Source organism: Ptiloglossa arizonensis, chromosome 1 (genome assembly GCF_051014685.1).
Source record: "Ptiloglossa arizonensis isolate GNS036 chromosome 1, iyPtiAriz1_principal, whole genome shotgun sequence".
Taxonomy (NCBI): domain Eukaryota; kingdom Metazoa; phylum Arthropoda; class Insecta; order Hymenoptera; family Colletidae; genus Ptiloglossa; species Ptiloglossa arizonensis.
This window is the reverse complement of record NC_135048.1, coordinates 8,134,357-8,158,879: the sequence shown is the minus strand read 5'-3', so window position 1 is coordinate 8,158,879 and position 24,523 is coordinate 8,134,357. Positions and strand designations below refer to the sequence as shown.

The 24,523-nt window shown below is 40.5% G+C and overlaps 1 protein-coding gene across 2 annotated transcripts; it reads right to left on the bottom strand.

The window, feature by feature from the left end:
• Positions 1-267: 267 nt before the first annotated feature.
• Positions 268-24,262, bottom strand: Cpr6 (cuticular protein 6). Of its 2 annotated transcripts, none has more exons than XM_076326363.1 (3): positions 23,998-24,262; positions 4,352-4,615; positions 268-2,338 (listed from the first exon to the last, which is right to left on the bottom strand). In XM_076326363.1, the coding sequence occupies exons 1-3, from the start codon at positions 24,130-24,132 to the stop codon at positions 2,054-2,056; spliced, it is 684 nt and encodes a 227-aa protein (XP_076182478.1). In that variant the 5' UTR covers positions 24,133-24,262; the 3' UTR covers positions 268-2,053. The 2 variants fall into 2 exon arrangements, with proteins under 2 accessions (XP_076182478.1, XP_076182487.1); XM_076326372.1 differs by lacking the exon at positions 23,998-24,262 and adding an exon at positions 7,823-7,858.
• Between the last annotated feature and the right edge of the window lie 261 nt (positions 24,263-24,523).

The window sequence follows — 24,523 nt, the reverse complement described above, 5'->3', positions numbered from 1 at the left end:
TTATATGTATTAATTATTTTCATATAAATCATAAGACTTCAATACGATGTCATTTATAATTTTTGATGAACACGTAACCTTGTACTTTGCCTTCATCGTCCAATAGAGAATTAAATTTTAAAGTCGATGATAATAAAGTTAACATCGTTTTCCCTACAATTTATCCACGGCCCCATGGCCGTGTCTATAACATAACTCAATTTATTATTAATCTCAAGTTAAGGGAGGAAAGTGTCCTCCTTCGATCAACCAAAGACATGGAACGTTTTATACAATCGCTTTTATTGAGTACAAGCTTAGTTTCTATTTACAGAAAACGTGTATTTAATACTTTATAATTAAAAGAAATATAGATTCGAGTTGTTCTCTCGCGGCGTACCATTCGTGTAGAACGATCAGCTGTGCTTCTGTTTCGTTGATTCCTAGAAGTGGCATTATGTCCTTTTCAATCCCTAATCTGATGGTTCTCAACAGTTGCAAACGTAACAAGCAAAATTCTTAAACTCTGCTCTGATATCCACAACGTGTACTCCATTAATTCAAACTACCGATATCATTATCTTAGCCAGAAAAATTGCCAAGTTGCGTTCCTGTTCTGGTTTCTTTAAACCCAAATCTGCCAATTCTAACCTCTAATAATTCTAACCAGCGAAACTGTGAAATTCTGCTCTGATATCCACAACGTGTACTCCAATAATTCAAACTACCGATATCATTATCTTAGCCAGGAAAATTGCCAAGTTCGGTTCCTGTTCTGGTTTCTTTAATCCCAAATCTGCCAATTCTAACCTCTAATAATTGCAAACATTGCTACGCTCAGATTCTGCTCTGGTTTATTCAATCAATGATCCGATATAACCGATCTCTGATATATCTAGCAAACATGCTAATGTAATTTTCTATCCTGATCCTTTCTAATCCCTAATCTGGTAACTCTAACCTCAAATCGTCGCAAGATTAACTAGAAAAACTTGCTAAATTCAGATTCTATCCGGGTTTCTTCAACCTCTGACAACTACAATCTCCGTGAAACCTTCTAAATGTGCATTCTCATCTTAAAGACGCGTCTACCGTTTGTCCAGCAAAAAAAAAAAATGGCGCTAGATTTCTGCGACCGTTCCATTCGAACACGATGGTGGAAAGTTCTCAATCCGGCTTTTCAGTAATTTTCAGGTACCCGAGCAGTTTTTCTCTCCCCGAAGCGATCGCACTTTCTACTATTAAAGGAACAGTAAACGCTTGTCTACATATTCGCTTAACAATCTTAGTCTCGATTTCGAGGAATCATAAGTGTGCGCGTGAGAATTATTTCCACGAATAAACATTTCTTCGTGCAACGCGTTTTCCAGCTGGCATGGAACAGCCGCGTTTATATATTTCGCGCAATTGTTTGTATACCTATCTGACACACAGGTTGGGCCAGTGACGATCGGACGATTCCGACATTAAAAATTAAATGAAACGATTTCGAACGAAACTTGCACCGAGATTCGAGAATTCCTTTCTCGTTTATCAAATGGGGTTCCATCGAAACACTTTGTACATAACGCTGGATCTAGAATAGACACAACTACGACAACCAAATGGAGTAAAAATTCTCAAAGATTCTTTTGAAGACGAACCTTCAATTTTTAATAAAGTAAAAATTCTCAAAGATTCTTTTGAAGACGAACCTTCAATTTTCAATAGAGTAAAAATTCTCAAAGATTCTTTTAAAGACGAACCTTCAATTTTCAATGGAGTAAAAATTCTCGAAGATTCTTTTGAAGATGAATCTTCAATTTTTAATGGAGTAAAAATTCTCAAAGATTCTTAAGAAAACTGAACTCGAGAATTCCATCGCGACGAGTCGAAAAGTTTCCGGCACGTGGATGATCGACTACTAGACTAATTGTTTAGGAACAGGCACTCCAGGATTAGCTAAACTGGTATATCTGTTTACGATATTCAGTGCCGATCGCTTGGAACGCGACATATCCTCGTTCGATCATCAACGTGGAAGTGAATCGTCGCTGATCCTGTTTCTGCTAATCATCGTAACCCATCCACACGATTAGTAGTGTTTCTCATAATCGTCGTAGCTGTTGTAATACGCTGGCGACACGTACTTCGCCACGTGAATGGGTTTAGGGTGCACTGCCGGGCCAACTTTCTTCACTATCGCGTTGAAGCCATTGTGATCATCGGCTGTGTACTCGACGATCCTGACACTTCCGTCGGGCTCGTTTACGCTATAAGATCCATGGACGACATCGCCATCGCGGACCTCGTGTTGAGTCTTCACGTCTCCTGTGTGGGGATCGTGCACACCGTAGTTGAACGTGTATTTAGGGTGTGCCTGAAACACAGAAAAGGAAAGTGTCTCTGTTGGGCAAAATAACAACTTGGAGGACAAAACCTATATTTCATTATAAGATATTCATACATAGTATCGTCTGTAACTTTTGTCCTCGTTGATTATTTTCGATCTTAGCTTTCGTTAATTATTCACGACAGTATGATCAACGTATTGGTGAAATTTATCCGATTAAAATGAGTACAAACACGATACGATTCGAACTACTTTTAATACGTTTAAAACGCAATTTTAATTATTTTTTAATTCTGTGATCACGTGGCCCCGAACACGTGTAACTGAAAGTAATCCGAGTTAGGTCGTGTTTGGACTCATTTTCATTGGAAAAACCTCACAAATTCATTGCTGGTGCTGTAATAATGATACAATGAATAATGTAAATAATTTTTTTTTCCCTTAGTTTCAAAACAAAAGTCCCAACTTTTTGTGAGTAAATTAATAGTCTGTTGCACAATTCGCTAATAAAGTGTGTATCAACATACTTCGTATAGGAGCGAGTCGCGGGAGAAAATGATTCAATCTTGTAGATCAGATTACTAGAAGTGTTGGACGTTTTAAGTCGTTCAATTGATGTTTTATCCCACGTGAAAATGTTCGAACTATTCACGTAACGAAGACCCAGGCGCAATATTAAAGCGATCGTAACGAACAGACATCGCGAGAAAGTGACGACGAGGAGCGTCGCGGAAACAACTGCAATGAGATACATCGCGGAAGAAATTCTTATACCGAGCACTACTTTTCACAGTCGGGAATTTTAATTAAAGCATAGGTGATACGGTTGAAACTGAAGTCACACCCGATGCTCGTGCTCCAGACTAATACTTACGAGCGACACGGAACACTATTTCGAATGCAAATTGACTCTAAGACAATCCGTGTTTCATGGTTGACAATCATTACGTGCAATTGTTGGCCAATTTGCAACGCATCGATCGCAATTTAATTCTGACGTAATCTTATCAAGTTCGTAGAACGGACGTTTTTCTAAAATTTTACTGTTTAAATTGCAACAAATGTTAATCAGGATAGAAATCTACGTAATGTATATCATTGTTCCGCAAAGGATTTTCATCTACGGTACCCATGGTTTTACAAGCTGATTGTCAGTATATCCTAATTTATAAAAATAATATTGTAACCGAATGAAAATTTATTGTTGAAAATTCGTAAAAACGAATATTTTAAAGTACTGGCACGTCTCCAGCGATAACTACGGTCCTCCTTCAAATGACGACAGCGCCATCTGAGTGGTGAAATTGTCCACTTTGTACAAATCATCATATACCACTGATAAGAACGATAAAAATAATAGAGATGATCGTTACTGGAACTATTAAACACTTACGTGGTAATTGTGATTGTGAACGGAAAATATATAGTTGACAGTTCGTAAAAAAGAATATTTAAAAGTATTATCACGTCTCCATCGACAACTACGGTTCTCCTTCAAACGACAACAGCGCCATCTAAGTGGTGAAATTGTCCATTTTGGATATCAATATCCAATGGATATAATCTGATAGAAACGGTAAAAATAATAGAGACGATCGTTACTGGCGTTATTAAACAATTACGTGGTAATTGTGATCGTGAACAGAAAATATATAATTGAAAATTCGTAAAAAAAAATATTTAAAAGTACTGTCACATCTTTAGCGACAAATACGGTTTTCCTTCAAATGACAACAGCGCCATCTAAGTGGTGAAATTGTCCACTCTGTACAAATTATCATATATCACCGATAGGAACGATAAAAATAATAGAGACAATCGTTACTAGCGCTATTAAACACTTACATGGTAATTTTAATCGTGAACAGAAAATATATAATTGAAAATTCGTAAAAAAAGAATATTTAAAAGTACTATCACATCTCCAGCGACAGCTACGTCCATCTTTAAATGACAACATCTTGTAAGTGGCAAAATCGTTCACATTGGATACCACTGATAGGGACGATAAAACTAATGTAGACACTGTTGAACACTTACGTAGTAATCGTGATCGTGATCAGTGTGATGGTCGTAACCGTGAGTTCCGTGATTGAGGGATGTGGCGACGTGTACCGGTGCAGCGGAAACCGCGTGAACCGGAACCGCCACTGTCGGCAGTACCGCGTGCCCTTCGTAGTCAGCGACTCCCGAGTATGCGTCTAGGCCCTCATAATCGGCGTAAGAAATCCCATGGCCTCCGTTGTAACCGCTCAGAACCACGGCGTTGCAGTACGCAACCGTTACGCAAACCAAACACAAAATCTGAAATTCGAATACTCAATTTAGACTCGATTCAACGAACTGTCGCAAAGGGACAAGAAATTGGATGAATTTGAGCCGTGATATTCCGTATACCGCTTCTATCCTAAACCTAATGTTAGTTGACCAAGCATATCAAAGGCAGGACGGGAGTAGCTGATCCTGAACCAGTTAACAGAATTTGGGTTGCTTTTTCACGAAATCGAAACAATGGTAGAATACGTCAACCGCAAATTAAGTAAGGGAAGAATTTTTACTTTGATCTGACATGAAAATTTGACGAAAATTCTAGGAGAGATCCCTCTCTAACGTGAACCTAACCAGTTCACCTGTTCAATCCCTAGCATTGTTTTAATCATCGAAGGATTCTTTCTCTCTGAGTTTAAAATTCAAATATGGCTAACATTTACATCGCTAATCGATGTCTAAAAATTTACCTCAACTTTATCAATACAGATCAACTTAGTTCTAACATCGCCCTAATTATTAGGGAATTCTCTCTCCCCGTTGTATTCGAAGATGACTATCGTATACATTTCCAATTAATATCTAACAAATATCTCTTGAACGAGATTTTTAGATATCTATGAATTTCTGAGGAGACCCCGGAGAGTTTCAAGTAGGCGACTAAGCATACAAGCTTTGCAATAAAAAGAATCGACACGGTATCGATTTCCTGTTAACCGAGATTTTCCCTCGTTGAAGCTCACTTTACCAGCCTTTCCTTAAAGATACCACGCACAGCCAGTATATCAAAGGTATGGGAGGGTTGGTCATAAAGTACAGGATATTATAGCGAGCAGTTCGCCGTCTAATACAGGTAATATAAACGCAAGTTTTATAATAACGATCCGTCATCTTTTATCGTTCACTTAAAGAATGACCTGTTCTTTAGAAAAATGTAAAAACTATCGAAGATAAATGATTTGGTTACCTTCGTCCCGTTTCTACGAACCTATCAACAGCCATTATTGTGAAACAATCTTCTCTGTTACACTTTAAACAGAACAAACGAACAGTTACTCGGCTATTATCATGTAAGTATAATTAGCTCTTGGTTGAAATTTAATTACAAGTACCAAATGAATGAATCATGTGGTACCCTCAATAGGTGAGGATTCTAACGGTACGATATAATCTAACTGACTCCTGACACTCATAAACTCGTTCTTGACACACTTCAACCAACGCCCGCAATAATTTCAATCACGTACAAGACCAAACCTAAACTTGGTATACTCTTCGACTCGATCTAACCTAGACTCTATTTCTACCAATTGAACTTAACTTAGGATTATGAATAGTACACACCGCTCCAACCAAGCTTAATCTAGCCCTGTTCTAATCCAATTGAATCCCAACAAATATCTAACCTTGATCTAGTCTAGACCTTGCACAAGTTTAAACCAAATTTAACAATGTCCTAGTGCAACGTTGATTTAAGTAGGGTGAAACCTGATCCAAACCGACTGTGTAATCGCAGAACCATCAACCAATGTACGTTACAATGATATCTATACAGTGTATCCTTGTTGCACAATTAAAATGTTTGACTAAAGACTTGTCTAATAGTACAGACTATCAAACATTCTAGGTCTGACTCAAATTGGGTCATTTGCTCGGAGAACTTTTATCGCAAAGAAATCAATAAAATACCTTCTGACCTTGTCCCTAGGCTACAGCAAGTAACTGATCGAAATGATTTATCGAGTTTCAAATCCCGAACAACGATTCGACAGGGTGGTTGATAATTTATCAGAGATAGGAGGAGTTCGATGAACGGAAAGCCGAAGTCGTCGAACGCGTCGAGAAAGTTTCTCGCGTTTCGTCTTTCCGCGTCACTTGTCTCGTGTTTGAATCGCCCGTGTGTCTTCTCCAGAGGCAAGTGTCCCTTTTCACTTTCACGCCGACCTTGCGCCGTAAACTAATACGAATCCGCGGAAGTGGTCAGAACTCACCACCGCGATACTGCGTTGTGGGGATTCCAGGGTCAGGCAAACGAGACTCTGATCGTTTTGTCCATCGACGAGGGTATCGTTCGTTCGACAAAAGAACTAGCTCTCAGGATTGTGATTTTCTATACGTGTCGTCTAAACGAGAACCTTTCGGCTAGTCGATGTATCGCAATTAACATCGATACACGGATAGAAACGTTAACGTAGATACCTAGGTCTCGGGCACGTGTTTACCAAGGATTCTTTAGTCAAAGATTATCCTCTAGATGCAGAAACGTTCTAAGGGTTTATGACCAGGTCTTGAACGTAGATCAAATTTTAAGGAACTCTTTTGATTCCTTCAACAAGAGAGACAGAGGACAATTTGTGTATTATTATTGAAAGCAATGAGTGAATAGAAGTGTTGAAGTAGATACGTAGCTCTTAGCTAGGTGTGGACTAAGTTGCCAAGGATTCTTTTTCAGAAGAGTGTTTTTCTACAGGTGTTCGCATATTCCTCTGTCACGAGTACCTAGTTCTGTACGGGTTGCTGGAATCGAGTATGAATGACTAGGTCTTAAACGTAGAATCAAATTTTGATTCCTTCAAGGAGAGTGATAGAGGACAATTTGTGTATTATTATTGAAAGCAATGAGTGAATAGAAATGTTGACGTAGATACGTAACTCTTAGCTACGTATAAACTAAGTTGCCAAGGATTCCTTTTCAGAAGAGTGTTCTCTACAAACGTTTGCATACACCTCTGTCACGAGTACCTAGTTCTGTACGGGTTGCTGGAATCGTGTACGGATTGAATTTCAAGAGACTGTTATTGCCCTGAGAAGAAAATCCCTCCGCGACAATGGTAACTGTACGTCGATCGAGATTGGATCAAAGATGATTCGTGCTCTGCCAAATGGTGCCTGGTTTAACGACACGGGATGTTTTCGTTACTTATCGAGGCAAGCTCTGAGGGAATGTAACTTTCGTGGACAACCCCATCGCGTGTTTGCCGAGCCATCGGAGGGAAATTCCGGTCCTGCCTGGTGACCAAATACACCAAATTCGTCCGGCTGGTTGAAAAGACAAGTTAATCGCGTTGGCTCGAAGAACAGCGAAATACAACGAGCGCGACTCAACCCGAAAAAGAAAAGTTCCGTGGAGGAATCCAAGCTGCCGCGACGAACATCGGGCACAAAAAACGGAACGAAACTCCTCCAACGGCGCCCACGCACGCACACGACCTTTTATCCCCCGGTGTTAAACGGACATCGTACCTTCAGCATCGTTGCTCGACTCGTAGGGTGGTCCGTTTAACTGGTATATGCGAAAACAGCGCGATACTCACTGATAGTCGTTATTCCGGGACGATCGCCTTATATCTATCTCCCACCAGCGGGCTATCCCGTTCCGGGCAAAAGCTCTCGTCCTCCTACCGCGTACCCCGCCCCCTCCCCCCACTCTCCCGCGGTTTCTTCTTTTTCCTGTGCGAAGACAGCCGACAGACAGCCGTGGGTCTGTCCACGTGCCGATTTTTTCAGCGGATCGACTGCCAGCGAAAGGAACCGTGCTCGCTCGCTTTCCGGGAGCTTCCGGTCAGTATTCAAGAGTTATGTTCCAGGACGTCTTGGATCCAATTTTTCATGGGCGTAGAACACGTAGAAAGCACAGTTGCGACTGTGCGCGCGTAACATCGGGAACAGGTACCCAAATATCTTCACAAAATTTCTAATTGCGTTTAATAGCATTTTTAATGCATCGCGAATTAGTTCGCGAGTATAGGACATATTTTTTGTCGCGAAGTCGGAAGTACGGAATATAAATGCGTCTAGGCATAGTTACTGTAGATATTCGACAGCAAAGACACCGTAGAGCAATCTGGAAGTACGCAACTGCAAAGTACAACTGCGAATATAGAATCGGGAGTGGAAGGGGTTAAGGGGTTGTTGGAATTTTCGAGTAATTATTGTATATTTTTAGAAACTATTTCGACGATCCTTGGAGCTTTGGTTCATTGAAGTATCGTTTTGAGTCTAATTTTTACATAAGCGTAGAACACGTAGAATGCTCAGTTGCAATCGTGCGTATACAACACCGACAAACAAGTACGCAAATATCTCTACAAAGGGTATAACTGCGATTAAAGGCACTTCCAATGTATCGCGGTAAGTCCATGAGCACACGGACTACATTTTTTGTCGCAAAAACGCAACTACGGAATATAAATGCACCTACGTGCAACTACTGCAGATATCCTACGGTACGTAAAGACATCATGGAGCAACCTGTAAATATGCAACCGCAAAATACAGCTGCAAGTATAGAGTCGAGATTGGAAAGGGTTAAGGTTAATAGAATCTTAGAATAGTGATCGTATTTTTCTACAAACTATTTCGACGATTCTTGTAGCTTTAGTTCGTTGAAGTACCATATTGAATCTAATTTTTTCATAGGCGTAGAAAGCATACAAAGCTCAGTTGCAACCATACGCGTGCAACACCTATAAACTATACCTTATTGGAATTTTGGAATAGTTATCGCATCTTTTTACAAACTATTTCGACGATTCTTAGAGCTTTAGTTCGTTGAAGTACCATGTTGAGTCTAATTTTTTCATAGGCGTAGGACACATAAAGCTCAGTTGCAACCATATGCGTGCAAAATCTATAAACTACACGTTATTGAAATTTTAGAATAGTTATCGCATCTTTTTACAAACTATTTCGACGATTCTTAGAGCTTTAATCGTTGAAGTACCATGTTGAGTCTAATTTTTTCATAGGCGTAGGACGGATAGAAATCTCAGTTGCAACCATATGCGTGCAAAATCTATAAACTACACGTTATTGAAATATTAAAATAGTTATCGCATCTTTTTACAAACTATTTCGACGATTCTTAGAGCTTTAATCGTTGAAGTACCATGTTGAGTCTAATTTTTTCATAGGCGTAGGACGGATAGAAATCTCAGTTGCAACCATACGCGTGCAAAATCTATAAAATAGTTATCGCATCTTTTTACAAACTATTTCGACGATTCTTGGAGTTTTGTTTCATTGTAGTACCTTAATTTTGAATTTTTAACATAACTTTCGTTCCTTCGGACAGTCTTCAATACTTTTGCGAGTCACTGTACGCATTCGAGACGCGTATGCCTGGTAGGGAGGGAAGAAATTAATTTGGCGAGAAAACGAACGCGCGGAGAGAGGCGTGGTTGCCTCTGTTACGTTAGGAAGTGTCGTAATATTTAGGAGAGTCGGAACAAAGCTCGCCTGTATGACTCCTGTGTATGGATAATACACCTTTACACGATACACCGACGTTACACTCGATGTAATCGCAAACCGGGCTAAATAATTCCTTAGACGCTAATGATGCCCGTACCTTTTTCTTGCTCGCCTCGGGCACTCGTGAACTCTAAAAACGAAGCACGAATTCGTTGCCTTCGTCCTCCTCGATGAGCTACTTGAATCTGTATCAACTTTGATACTTCAAAAAGTGAGGGATCGTAAAGAACATTTCCTTTTGCCCTTTACTCAACACCTTAGAATCATATCGTGTTCACCTTTTCGTCAAAGGGTAAGATCGATCAGAAAGAGGTCAGGTCTAGAGCACAACAACGTTTGTTGTACGAAGCGTCAAGGATGAGATTTTCGCAACAACGTTTATAATTTGCGTTCGTAACTTTGCTCTTCGTTGTATCTTTCTCTTATCATAAATTGATACGTCAACACCATGATCCAAATTGAACGTGGACGATGATCAAAAACAGGTTACGCAACCCTACACATTAACCGACGTTTGGGTAGTCTTTTCGAGGGGACTACTCAGTTCCCAGGGGGTTCTGACTTCTCTTTAAATGTTTTGAAAACATAGTGAACGCGTGGGAAGACCCTCACATGAGTTTTGTCACGTACCCCCTGGGTACTTGAAACGATGTATGAACTGCTTCGGGTTTTGTATCGCTGGTATGTCATATATCATCGAACGTCGTCTAAAAGGCAAGTAGCTTCCGGTAGGTAGATCACAAATTTGGATACGAGTTGCGCGCATTAAAATAATTCGTAACTGTAGCCTTCGAATTTGTCAATGTAACCTCTTCCGTCCTCCATCAGCCATCCCATCTTATAATAAACGTTAAACCTTTCTACGCGATAAATTTAGGCATTCCAGGTTTATACGCATATTATTCCATAAAGGCGTAGCCTATGACTTCTCAAGTGACGCAACAATACCCCCAACAATGCTCGTTTGTCCACCTGAACCAATGACACTATTCTCTCACGCGTTATGAGACGCACATGTTATGCAAAAACAACGATTTCGCTCGTTTATTGCGACCATCTAGGTCAAGAGCGGACAATATAGGAAAACGAAGCTCCTTATCGGTTGTGTTTTCCCCTTTCCCCCCCATTCGACAAACTCCGTTACGTTTAATTGCTTTTCTATCGGTCCGTATCAGAGGGCAACACCGTTTACATAACTAACCTAAAAAGATAAATCAAAGTCCGTGTTCAAACGGTTAATCGAAGTTTAACCACCTTCGCAGACGGTTTTATTAATCGTTATCGACATTTTCTTTCGATGTTTGTTACGCAGACGCAATTGAATTTTACAAAATTCTTCGTTGCGTCGACTGTTTTACTGTGCCACGGTCGTATTTTTCTCGAGGTGATGAAAATTGCAACGATTTTACAAAGGTCCCCGTCCTGATCGTTCGTTTTCCTTAAATACAGTTTCAATGGACTTCTGGTCCGGTCGCCATCAAACGTTGAACCGACAAAGGGAGTTGTGTATCGTACAATGATACGGTTCAAAGAGGATTCGTTCGAGTAGATTAGTATTCTTGCCTCGAGGGGTGATTCATCAACGAAGATAAAACAATTCCCCTGAAACGTAGGAGGGATAAGAACGCGGACAAGATTGGGATCAATTTTTTGCATTTTCTTCGCGACTTCGCATAAAGATGCGTATCCTCGTCGCGTGACGTCCCTCCATGGGTCACGAGACTTTCAAATTCTGACGTACGAAACGACCTCGAGTGTTTGCGAGTATTTTTAAAACAAACATCCTGATTTTGAAACAACAGTTCTATGAGATGAGTGGTCGTTGAAGGATCGATGTGGATCCAGGTGGTAAATAATTATTCCAATAAATATTAGATCGTTGCACGGTATAACGATATACAACTCCTTCGAATGTTACTTATCATTTACAAACGACAGTGTTAAGTCGTTTCAAGACGTAAATTCGGGTTATAAATAATCATCACAGCAGATATTAAGTTATTGCACGGTACAACGATACACAACTTGTTCGAATATTATTTACCATTCACCGTATTTACACCGTGTCTAAAAGTGGTTTTTCTTCGCAAATTGCAAACACACTGAAGAAAAGAATTCTTGAGAAATTGTTTCATAGATCCAACCGATGTGATGTAAAAATGCGCAAATAATAACCAACGTTACCAAACCTTGGACTAGTCCCATCGGGGACCAACGATCTTTCAAATAGAGCCGATCTCTTTTTTTTTTCTTTAATTTCACTGAAGCGAAACGCTTGGAAGTCGTTCAATCCTGAAGAAGGACCTTGTCGACGCGAGGACGCACTTTACAGTCGGTTAAAGTAGATAATGTTCATGGTCAGATGGCGTGAAAGGGTCATTAAAGAAGACTACCTGTTACACGAACCAATCCGTGGGCAAAGCGATGGGTCTCGACAGGCATTCTTTCAACACCAACTATCGCTCGAAACTTCTAACGTCCTGTCTCCTAGTTTGTCAAATATATCGAGATTTATATTTCTGAAAAAAGATTTCACCTTTCGGACAAATCGGAATTTGATTCGTTAACCGAACCAAACATAGAGGACAGTTCACGCGATCAGCTCTGCTCGCGATATTAATATTTATCGAAGTCGTTATTGTCTATGCTGTTTTCGTTATTATGGTAGTGAAATTCGCGCGCAAAATTAAACGAAATCATTTTCCACAATTTGTTCCGGAAAGTTGCTCGTCAATTTTGTGTATCGTTAGAAGTTAGCCATTTTCATCGGTGACAGTTCGTTCAGTTAGGATGCATACATTCCTGTTCCTCGATCTAACGCATTTCACAGGACACCGTTGAAGAGAAGTGAAAGCATCCTCGCGAACGCGCCCCGTTGTTTTCCTTCCGATTCTAAAAGGGAACTTTTAACGACCCGAAGCACGCGCTGCTTCGGACCTGGAAGAGGCCCAGAAGTCGCCTCTGTTACGATTCTAACAGCCGTGAAACCGTGAAAGGTTGGCTCGTGACCGTAATGCCAAAGCGGACGGATAGCTCGCTAATGCTCCAACACGCTTTACGGACGCCCGTTCACCGCGTGTCGTCGCGACGCCGGCTTAATACAGTGTACTCGAAATGGCAGAAGGAACGATCGCGGAAAAAGACTATACATTCCCACGCTAGGGCGTGTCTAGACCGTGCCGCCAACTTCCGGCTCGGAATGGCTCTTGGTTGTCCGTGTCGAAGTTCCAAGCTTCCATTCAACAGGTTCCGCGTGGATCATTGGTAAGATATCCGATACGAGTTGACATTTTCACTAGAGGTGCGAGCAACGAAACCACTGGTAATATTAACGCGGTGGGCTTGTCCAACATGGGTCATCGGTGACCCATGGAGCAGTTCCAATTTAAATCGATAGTTTTCTCGAGAGTACTGTAAAAAAAACTCCGTAACTGTCGTGTACAATGCTTCTGTTCTTCCAACCCTTTATGGGTCATCAATGACCCATGGAGCGTCTCTAATTAAAATCGATAGTTTTATCGAGAGTACTTTGGAAAACTTCGTAACTGTCGTGTACAATGCTCCTCTTGTTCCAACCCTTTATGGGTCATCAATGACCCATGGAGCATCTCTAATTTAAATCGATATTTTCGTCGAGAGTACTTTAGAAAACTTCTTTGTAACCGTCGTGTACTATGCTTCTTTGCTTTCGACTCTTCATGGGTCACTGATGACCCATGAAGCATCTCCAATTAAAATCGATATTTTCGTCGAGAGTAGTTTAAAAAACTTCTTTGTAACCGTCGTGTACTATGCTTCTTTGCTCTCGACTCTTCATGGGTCACTGATGACCCATGAAGCATCTCTAATTAAAATCGATAGTTTTATCGAGAGTACTTTAGAAAACTTCGTAACTGTCGTGTACAATGCTCCTCTTGTTTCAACCCTTTATGGGTCATCAATGACCCATGGAGCATCTCTAATTTAAATCGATATTTTCGTCGAGAGTACTTTATAAAACTTCTTTGTAACCGTCGTGTACTATGCTTCTTTGCTTTCGACTCTTCATGGGTCACTGATGACCCATGAAGCATCTCCAATTAAAATCGATATTTTCGTCGAGAGTACTTTAAAAAACTTCTTTGTGACCGTCGTGTACTATGCTTCTTTGCTCTCGACTCTTCATGGGTCACTGATGACCCATGAAGCATCTCTAATTAAAATCGATAGTTTTATCGAGAGTACTTTAGAAAACTTCGTAACTGTCGTGTACAATGCTCCTCTCGTTCCAACCCTTTATGGGTCATCAATGACCCATGGAGCGTCTCTAATTAAAATCGATAGTTTTATCGAGAGTACTTCAAAAAACTTCTTTGTAACCGTCGTGTAGTATGCTTCTTTGCTTTCGACTCTTCATGGGTCACTGATGACCCATGAAGCATCTCCAATTAAAATCGATATTTTCGTCGAGAGTAGTTTAAAAAACTTCTTTGTAACCGTCGTGTACTATGCTTCTTTGCTTTCGACTCTTCATGGGTCACTGATGACCCATGAAGCATCTCTAATTAAAATCGATATTTTCGTTGGGAGTACTTTATAAAACTTCTTTGTAACCGTCGTGTACAATGCTTCTCTTCTTCCAACCCTTTATGGGTCATCGGTGACCCATGGAGAATTTTCAATTCCAGAGACGTAATATTTTAGAAGACTTTATTAAGTAAACGATTGCTCTTGCTTCGTCGTGGATTATAAGCGACTCGTGTATAACTTTCGATTTACGTTGATATTAATATCGTTATTTTCGCTTTTGAGGGATACAGCAGCACGGGACACTTTGTAACATCGTACACCTAAAGTAAACGATTGCTCTTGCTTCATCGTGGATTATAAGCGACTCGTGTATAACTTTCGATTTACGTTGATATTAATATCGATATTTTCGCTCTCGAGGAATACAACAGCACGGGACACTTTAGAATATCGTACACGTTGTACTTATCCAACATGGGTCATCCATCGTCCAGAAAAAATTTTTACTTCAAATTCATACTTCCTCGATCAAAGTACGCAACATTTTAGAAGATTTCGTAATCGTGGTACATCTGTATCGCATCGACGAGCCACGGAAAGATTTCAATGTGTCTTAATTATTTTGCCAGCGTGGTGCGCAGTATCGCAAAACGCTTCGTAATTATTACATAAGACACCAATGTACAATCCCTACGTGTGTCGATAATTTCCGTATGGTGGAACATAACATCGTGAGATGCTTTGCAACTCCGCGCGTGGAATAAAATAATCCACTATGGGTCACCGATACCCCACCGGGGACACTAAGCCGAGACGTTTCCACAGTCGCTATAATACGTTGGAGCGCCTCATAATCATCGTATGTAACACCTTTATCGTATCGTGGATCACCGGTGAGATTTCCACGGAAAAGTTTTCCGTCGGATTGATATTTTCAGCGCCGCGAGCCATATCTCTTTTCCTAATCGTAAGGCTCTTCGAAGGTTCTCCTCTCCCCTTGTTTCTTCTCTCTCGGTTGCTCTCCTCCTGTCACGCCTCTGTCAATCGGATACAGCCGTGACGCAACTCATTGTTTACGAGCGGCATTTCAATACAATCGTGTGAGAACTCCGGCTGCAAAACGTGGGGAAGAAATGTCTTAGCGTATCCTTGGCACACCCCGATACACGTACCGTTTGCCAGATCTGGGCCTTGCTCGTGCGAGGCCATTTTTGTCAACCGGTGAACCGAATTTGCTCGTCGCGAATTCACGATATTCTCGTCCTACAGTATCGCTCTATTGACAAACAGCCCAGCCACGGGGAGTCCGTTAGAAAGCAAATCCTACTCCCGGTTCTGGTCCTTGGGAAACCAACGCCGCGCAACAACCCTTCCCCGATCCAATGAACCGAACAGAAACGGAAAGCATTGCGTCAAACTTCGACAGTGCTGAAGTTAGCGGACACGGTTCCGCGGTTACCGTATCGTACGGTGCATAACATACGAGAAACGAAATTTCGAATCGCGTCTCCTTCCTGATCGCTAGAAACCAACGTCAAGGAACAGATGCGCTTGTCATTCTGGAGCAGTAGGACGATGGAACCTCTGAATAGCTAACGCGAATGCATTTCGATTTCACGCACACGCGGTGTTCCGGGGCAGACGAGAGTGAAACTTGCACGGTTGAATAACCGTGTCGTAACTCAGAAGGAAGCTGACTTTTTCAATTTGCCTTTTTTTTTTTAACCCGCCACGCGCGTTACCGTTTCCTGGCGCATCGGACACGACGTGGACCAAGAATAAATACGTTCGACAGGGACGTGTCCAACGATCGTGGTAAATCTTTACGTGTCTCCCGTATGCTCGGTTTATCGGTTGGAAGAAAAAATAGTAACGCTTTCCTCTTAAATCGAAACACTACGGGTTTCTACGGTCTGGAAAGTGGACATTGTTACGCACACTCTTCTCGCATCTAATTAAAACATAATTGAAGAGTTACGCAAACGTCACGGTGGCGAAAGGGGGCCATAGTTGCGCAAATCAACGGGGCGAACTCACCTAGCCGGTTTAACTTCGATGATCCGACCTCGCCGCCGCCGAATTTACGAGCAATTTTGCGACGGACGGATACAGCGTGATCCGCGAGTCTCGTAACTTCCGGGTGATTCATACAGGAACACCTTAAATTTGAATGTCGCAACCGGGCTAGTTTCACGGAAAGTACGAAAAAATTAAGGTGTACGAAATTCGGAAATTACTTCCGTTTTCTAGTGGTTCGACCCATGCGAACTTATTATCCAGAGTGAATTAGACGCACAAAGGTAACAGAGATTTCATTGTATTCGTACTTAAATCGATTGAACTTTCTAAAATTAATTTTTTTTGTAATAAAATGAGAGCAATTAACATTTTTCCAAAATTTCATTGTATTCGTACCTGAATTAATTGAACATTCTAAAATTAATTTTTTTTACTAATAAAATAAAAGCAATTAACTTTTCTACAAAATTTTATCGTCTCTAGAATTAATATTCGATATCACCAAGTGAGAGATTACCGAATACTTTAAGAGCAATGTACAAAAATGATTTATAACACTGCTGACAAAGACAGATGCATAATTGCAACGTTAAAATGGCTCTGATAATATTTACCAAATTATAGTAAAATCTCGATAATTGCATAAAGACAGAGTTTTGAATTTCTGCCATTATCGAAATTCGAAAACATCTCTGAATGGTTCGAAATCAGAGAGAAGCTAAAATTTGCTAGTATAGATTATAATTCAGTTTATGCATCGACCTAACATTGTTCTGTTCGAATTAAGCGAACAATTTAATTGATTTACATTTCGAAAATACAGCGTTTGTTGAGTTCAGAGTGCATTTCAAAGTCATTTATGAATTATTTTAGAGTAGAAAACACAATTAACTACAATAAGCAATATCTAACAAGCTATGAAGCGCAAGTTCCTTGTGCCGCGGATAGAAAACAGTTACTGACAACGGTCATATTAGTAATTTAAATTGCGTCCCATTGACTCGAGGCTCCCCGCTTAATAGTACATACGTATAATCGTTAATCTCTTACTAACCTACATTGTGTCGCGAACGAAAGACTCTCAATTTTATTTGTTACCAAGTGACCAACTTAACTAACAAGTTAGCCACCTGACCCAAAAGAATTTATGATTACAATACAACGAGATAAAGTTTGCATCTATAGAGAATTGCATCTACAGAAGTCTACATCTGTAGAAGTTGCAGCGATAATATAATACTTGCATCAATAAAAGTTGTATCTATCGAGGTTATACCCATAGAGAGGTTATGTCTACAGTGGTTGCATCTATAGAAATAATATGTATTCAGATCTATTAAGATTACATCTGTAGACGTTACACCTATAGAGGTGATATCTATTAAGCTTACATATATTGACATTGCGTGAATACATTTATATTACCTCTATAGGTAACATTTATCTTGCATCTTCGGTAATTGAATCTATCGAGGTTGAATCTTCAGAAATTTATAGAATTTGCCACGATAGAGATTGCATCTCTCTAGATTGCATTTATTCAGAATTGTATCTATCAACATTGCATTTATCGAAGTTGTATTTATCAAAGATGTATCTACCAAGATTACATTCATCGAGGTTGCACTTATCGAAGATGTGTCTACCAAAATTGCATTTATCGAGTTCGTACTTATCGAAGATGTGTCTACCAAAATTGCATCTATCGAGATTGTACTTATCGAAGATGTGTCTACCAAAATTGCATCTATCAAGGTTGTACTTATCGAAGATGTGTCTATCAAGATTGCACCTATCGACATTGCACTTATCGAAGATGTGTCTGCCAAAATTGCATCTATCAAGTTTGTACTTATCGAAGATGTGTCTACCAAAATTGCATTTATCGAGGTTGCACTTATCGAAGATGTGTCTACCAAAATTACATCTATCGAGATTGTACTTATCGAAGATGTGTCTATCAAGATTGCACCTATCGACGTTGCACTTATCGAAGATGTGTCTGCCAAAATTGCATCTATCAAGTTTGTACTTATCGAAGATGTATCTACCAAAATTGCATCTATCGAGATTGTACTTATCGAAGATGTGTCTATCAAGATTGCACCTATCGACATTGCACTTATCGAAGATGTGTCTACCAAAGTTGCATCTATCGAATTTATACTTATCGTAGATGTGTCTACCAAGATCTATCGAGGTTCCATAGTACTCTCGTCGATGCACTCTACGCATTACTATGTATGTACTCCCTAAATGCGACGGTCATCAAGATTCCTCAAAGGAGCAGTAATTGTCACTGCCAATTTGATCCCACCGTAAAAGAACACAGCGTGGCCCGGTATTGCCGCTTGTGCAAGGGTCGATTACCACTCGGGCGTTGTCGAGGGAACAAAGAGACACGGAACCGAAGGATAGGACGTCGTACGAAGAGAGGCAGGTAGGACAAGAAGTAGAGAGGGAGGAAAAAATGGAACGAGCCGAACCGGCATAGTGATCCACGTGTTTACACGTTCCTGTTCCCACGTCTCTTGAGGCAGGACTTTGCAATCGCTTACTATCTCGCCTCATTATGTCGCTTATCTCGGATCTCAGGAGATACGATTCTGCTTCCGCGCATGAAAATCTTTTGCCCGCGAACGCGGCGAGCTGTTCACGTACATAGTACGATCTAGACTCTGGTAATTTGTTGCGTGTTAATCTCTGCCGATGCTGATCAGATGGAACGAAACAAAAAATGACATTCGAGGTATTCGACTACCGTGAATGGAGTACGTCAAGGGACATTGGACTTGTGGCTCGTGGAAGCGGAGATCGAAGCCTGTGTTATCAAATATTGACACACCCTATTGGTTTTAAGTTGTGACCTATATACAATATTAGCATTGGAGGCAAGATGCTTTTACGGATTTTTTATCCTACTGAGAAACTTTTGTTAGTTTTATATACTCCGAAATGCATATTGTAGAATGTATTATTTACATCCTAGTTGCTGTGGAATAACCTCGATAAGAAAAGTAATCATTTTCTTAACACACTTTAGTCCTTCTTTGACAGGTTATAATAAAAAGATAGCAATATATATATATATATATATATATATATATATATTCTTTGATAGGTTTTAATAACCTCATCGACAGTTAACACCCTTCGATGATTTAAGCTTTAGGGAGTATAGCAACTCCCCCCCCCCCCCCTACATTTCAGCACAGACAGCTCAAGATAACCTACACTCGTCGATTACACACGTCTAGACTCTTATAAGTCGTTTAATTCATATATCATTGCCCAAAAAATTTTTCCTAGCTCCCTAAAACCAATTTATCGAACCCTTGGACCAATGGTGTAACAGAATATATATGTGCCTCTATTTCTTTAGCAAACAAAATTCTCTTCATTCTGCTTAAACTACACACGTTCCAAGAGTGAGACAGTCCTTTCTGATAATTCGGTCGAGATTAAAAAATGCCTAGTGATCCCAAATAAACTTTTCTATTCATTTACCTAACGTCTTTATCATTCAGGTTTAATGATACAGATACGCGAATAATAAACAAATAGAACAAGAAGTTTATAAGTGTACAAGAGGAGAGGTGCAGTTAAAATATCGCTACTAAAATCCAACCTTAATTTATGGTAGTCTGTATAGTAATCTGTACATGGAAGTTTATGTATGATAATCTGACGCTGAGAAATACAGTGGAAGACAAGATTGATGAAAATGTCGAAAGAGTCGTGAAATAAACGACTCTCTCTCTCTCTCTCTCTCTCTTCTTTCTCTCTTGCTCTCTCTCTCTCTCGTCGGGAATCACCACGACGTCACGCGATACATCCGATGAAAACCGCATCGACAGCCGATCCGACTGATCGAGTGGGAAAGTGCAACCGTACGAGGCTACTTCTATGCCGCTTCCCAGAAAACGCCACACCCACCCGAGTCTTAGTGAATCACGAGCCACGATTCACGCTCGGTGCTCGCAAGGACGACGTCGTCGTCGTTTTCTTCCTCGAACGACTGCAGAGAACTCTTTTTCTATTCGGAGAGCTCGCGATGCTGGGCAGAGTTTTCACACGTCTCGCGGGAGCGAAAGGCGTCAAGCGGATACTTACCTGTTGCTACCACCTCGAAATTGGAGTAGAAAAATTTATGTTCCATCTACGTCGCTGCGTTCAATCTTCCACTCTGTCGTGCGCTTGTTGTCTCTGGCCAAATATCTTCCCATAAAGCAAATATTCCCACAGTAACCCAAATCCGTGTATCACCCGGACCTTGCACCATCCACCATGGAACTCAATTTACCCAATGAAATAGAATTTTTCAAAACTTTATTCCATCGGGTCATTCTCACCCCTACCTTGGACACTCCTCGAAGTTACACTTGCGAGTGGAATTCACCATTCGAATTGTAGAAATATTGGGCAATAAATTTAATTGGGATTAAATGTTTGTCAAATCTTCTCGAGCAGGTTCACGATACTGTGTAACCGAATCGAGTCGATCCTTGGAAAAAGTGGAATTGTGCTCGGTCATCGAAGGTTCTGCATCGTTAGACGAACGAACGATATCTTTCCTAGAACCGTGACTGTTCGATTCAATGCTGTCGGAGAATAAGACGACGGTAAATGGTTCAATGTCGATCGATGGAAAACTTAAATCATACCACCGCAATAACTGTAACGCGTGTGAACGTAAGGACGAGACAGCTCCCACTTCATTACGGATGCATCACTCTGGCTGTGCAAATAGGTATTCGCATAATTACCGGCGATGAAAACATATTGAAAGTAATTGCCTCTTTCGAGCAAGAATGTTTGCACCTGATTCAAACGACGAAATCATCCCGACCACTGTTCACCTTTGCGTAGCACTTGTTGCACATGCATCGTTTCAAAGTGTCGTTCATCGAGGGCACCTAATGCGAGTCTCGCTCGTTGTTGCTCTGTCTCTCTCGCTCTCGTTGCAATGTTTCTGCGCACCTATTCTAGTAACGCCAGCCAGTGTTATAGCCAGCCAGCCTGTAAAAGTCTACCACGAAAGAGACGAGGTAACACGAATTTAACTCTGAGGTAATGCAACCTTGAATTTATGAAAATTCGTAAAAACGAACTCAAAATTCCGTAGAATTTCGTACATTCGTCTTTAAAAATCCGTAAATCCACAGCGCTTTGTTACAGGATTCCAGAATTAAATCAATAATATTGGCTTGTTCGGAAAGTCATTTCGTTTTCCAAAATGGAGAATATATAGTTTAATAAAATGTTCGTACGCTCTAAAAAAATCGTGTTTCATTTTCACCAAAAAAAACCAAATGACTTTACGAATAACCTAATAATTTGTATAATTTTGTACGTAAGGTAACTGTGAATAGTAATTTTTAACCTTGTAATTTGTACTTACAAAAAAAATTCGTAGATTTACGTTAATTTAGATGTATCGTGAATCTACGTAAATATACAGATTGTATAAATTCCAAGGTTGAAAGTTATTATTGACAATCGTCGTATATATGAAATTATACAATTTACTGTTAATTTTGTTCTGAAATCCTATAACAGAGCACCGCGATCATCGATTCGTACAACCTAATTGGAAAAAGCGTGAGACCACAGATGTTAATTCAAGACTATAAATACGTCATTTTTCGCTCGATATCCGTAGATTCGTAAGCGTGTTTTTCTTAACAACCTCATTGGAAAAAGCGTGAGACCACAGATGTTAATTCAAGACTAAAGAATTCGTCATTTTTCGCTCGAAATACATAGACTCGTAAGCGTGCTCTTAACAACCTAATTGTAAAAAGCGTGAGACCACAGATGTTAATTCAAGACTATAAATTCGTCATTTTTCGCTCGAAATCCGTAGATTCGTAAGCGTGTTTTTCTTAACAACCTCATTGGAAAAAGCGTGAGACCACAGATGTTAATTCAAGACTAAATAATTCGTCATTTTTCGCTCGAAATACATAGATTCGTAAGCATGCTCTTCTTAACCCAGTATCTTTCCAGTAGTACGACAGTACATCTCCCATATAGTACCAGTCGTTTCTATAATTGATCGTAACTGGTACGTCGAAACACAACCCTCCGGCCGTGTTTAAAATTTCTCTCCCTTTCGATGCGTCGCCCTCCCCCCTCCCTTGATTCAAAACCGCTTATCCCATCTGTCTGTCGCAGCAACTCTATCTCCTTCGTTCCATACACGTCGTGTCGTTCCGTATCCGAGATCGCATCTCCGTGCACACGCAACCTTACCTTCCGCCACTTTCCCTCGGTCGTGCGCATGGAAACGTGGTAGTGCGTGGCGCGCGAGGCCGAGCGAACGCGCTGCAATCACGCGCGGTCAAGAACATCGGACCTAGGAAGCTTTTATTAATAGCAGGGGATTCGCGTCAGCGACGGGGGTTGGTGAAACACGAAGGAAATGGACGACGATTAATGTCAAGGGATAGAACGATCGATCGGTATTCCTTCCGATAGCGATAGCGTGCAGATGTGATCGTTTAAAAGTTTGTCAGGCACGTGTCGGTGGGGTTTCTCGTACAGTTCAGTATCTTATGAGTTAAGCTCTACCACGTGGTATTTAAGCTGCGCAGAAATCGGTAAGACTGTATCACGAGGTGACTAAACGTTTATCGGGTAGGGTAATTAGAATCATTTTTCCAGCGCGATTGTAATTTATTTTGCAAAATTGGAACTTGGACGGTGATCGTATCGATTACGCGTGGATACAATTGTTTATGAGTTCAGAGTGGGTAATCATTTTTAGTGAAAATGAATCGAAAAGATGAAATACGGATTTTTTTTTTTTTTTACACGAAGGAAATTCCTTTTGGAGGAAATTTACTTGGAAATCCGTCGTGCGTGTCGGGACGAAATTTTCATCGTGTTTGTATAAATAATTGAACCGATTTTTCTATACCGGGTGTGTAATTTCTTCGTGAAAATTCTGCGATATTCGAATGTACGTTAATGGCTGTAAGAAAGTGTTTCGAATGTTTCGACAGCGATACATAACGGACGAAGTGGCAAGAAGTGGTGAGAAAACGTTCCAAATCCTTGAATTTCGGCGATTTCCTAGTCAGAAATTGATAAACGAGCAGTGAGAAACGGAGACGAATATCGTAATCGCGATGAAAGCGAAGTACCCTATTGTCGTTTCCCATTCATTAATTTTCATCCCCTTTGTCTCTCGATAAGAAAGTCAGATCTCGTATCTGCTCGAAACTCGACACAAATCGACGAAAGGAAATGGAAGAATCGTCCATGGCGCGTCTTAACCTTATTTTACCACGTTTATATTTTAATGTCAAACTATGACACTATTAGAATTGGTTTGTTCTCCGTAACGAACAATATTTTTCCTAAAAGAAATATCGTGATCGCAGTCTTATTGGATCTCAAGTGGTTCATTGAGATTAATATTTATAGGATCTGTAGCGCCATCTACTTTCCCCGGTTGAACAATCGCGGACGCAAGAATAGGGGTCTAATTAACATACGTTTCGCATGGTCTTGACCCGTGACGCGGTCAGCGGAGGCTCCACCAGTTTCGAGAGGAGATATTAGCATCATAAAGCAGAGACACGGAGGATTGGTTTCTAACCTAGCAAGGCGGATATGCGTTTCATGCGTACCGGGCTGTAAACACGCGTTGCGTTGTTCCAGCTACGTCTCAATCCTATATTCATGTACTGTTGCTTGGTTGATTGCAGCGCCTGTGGCAGGATGGCAGCGCCAAAGAAGTGATCGGACCCATTCGCGTGGTTCATCGCTACGTGAACATGCCCGAACAGACGATCCAATTTTACAACACGACCACGGGGGAAACTGAAACAGTGAGAATTTATTCCAAATTTTTGTCAACATTTGAGAAATCTTTATACCTTTTATTACATCTTCGTGAAATTATTCTCGATAAATTGAACGAGATTTTTCTCGATTAACCCCTAAATACGACCCGGTACGAATTCTTTTTAATACATTGAAAATATAATTTGAATAATTTGTTAATTTTTTACCAACCTACGCCAAGAGAGTGGTCTGAAAAATAATCGGATCGTGGTCGTGTTTCGACTCATTTTCATCGACGGAGCGTCACCAATCTATTCGCCATGCTCTTACGGAGATGTAACGCAATAGTCGTAATAGTCGAGGTTTGCA

Coding starts and splice junctions, on each gene's coding strand:
- Cpr6 (XM_076326363.1), bottom strand. CDS start 24,132: ATGAACCACGCGAATGGGTCCGATCACTTCTTTGGCGCTGCCATCCTG. Junction 4,616..23,997: donor CAACGCGTGTTTACAGCCCG/GTACGCATGAAA, acceptor TTCGAATTTCAG/ATTTTGTGTTTGGTTTGCGT. Junction 2,339..4,351: donor ATCACGATCACGATTACTAC/GTAAGTGTTCAA, acceptor TCTGTGTTTCAG/GCACACCCTAAATACACGTT.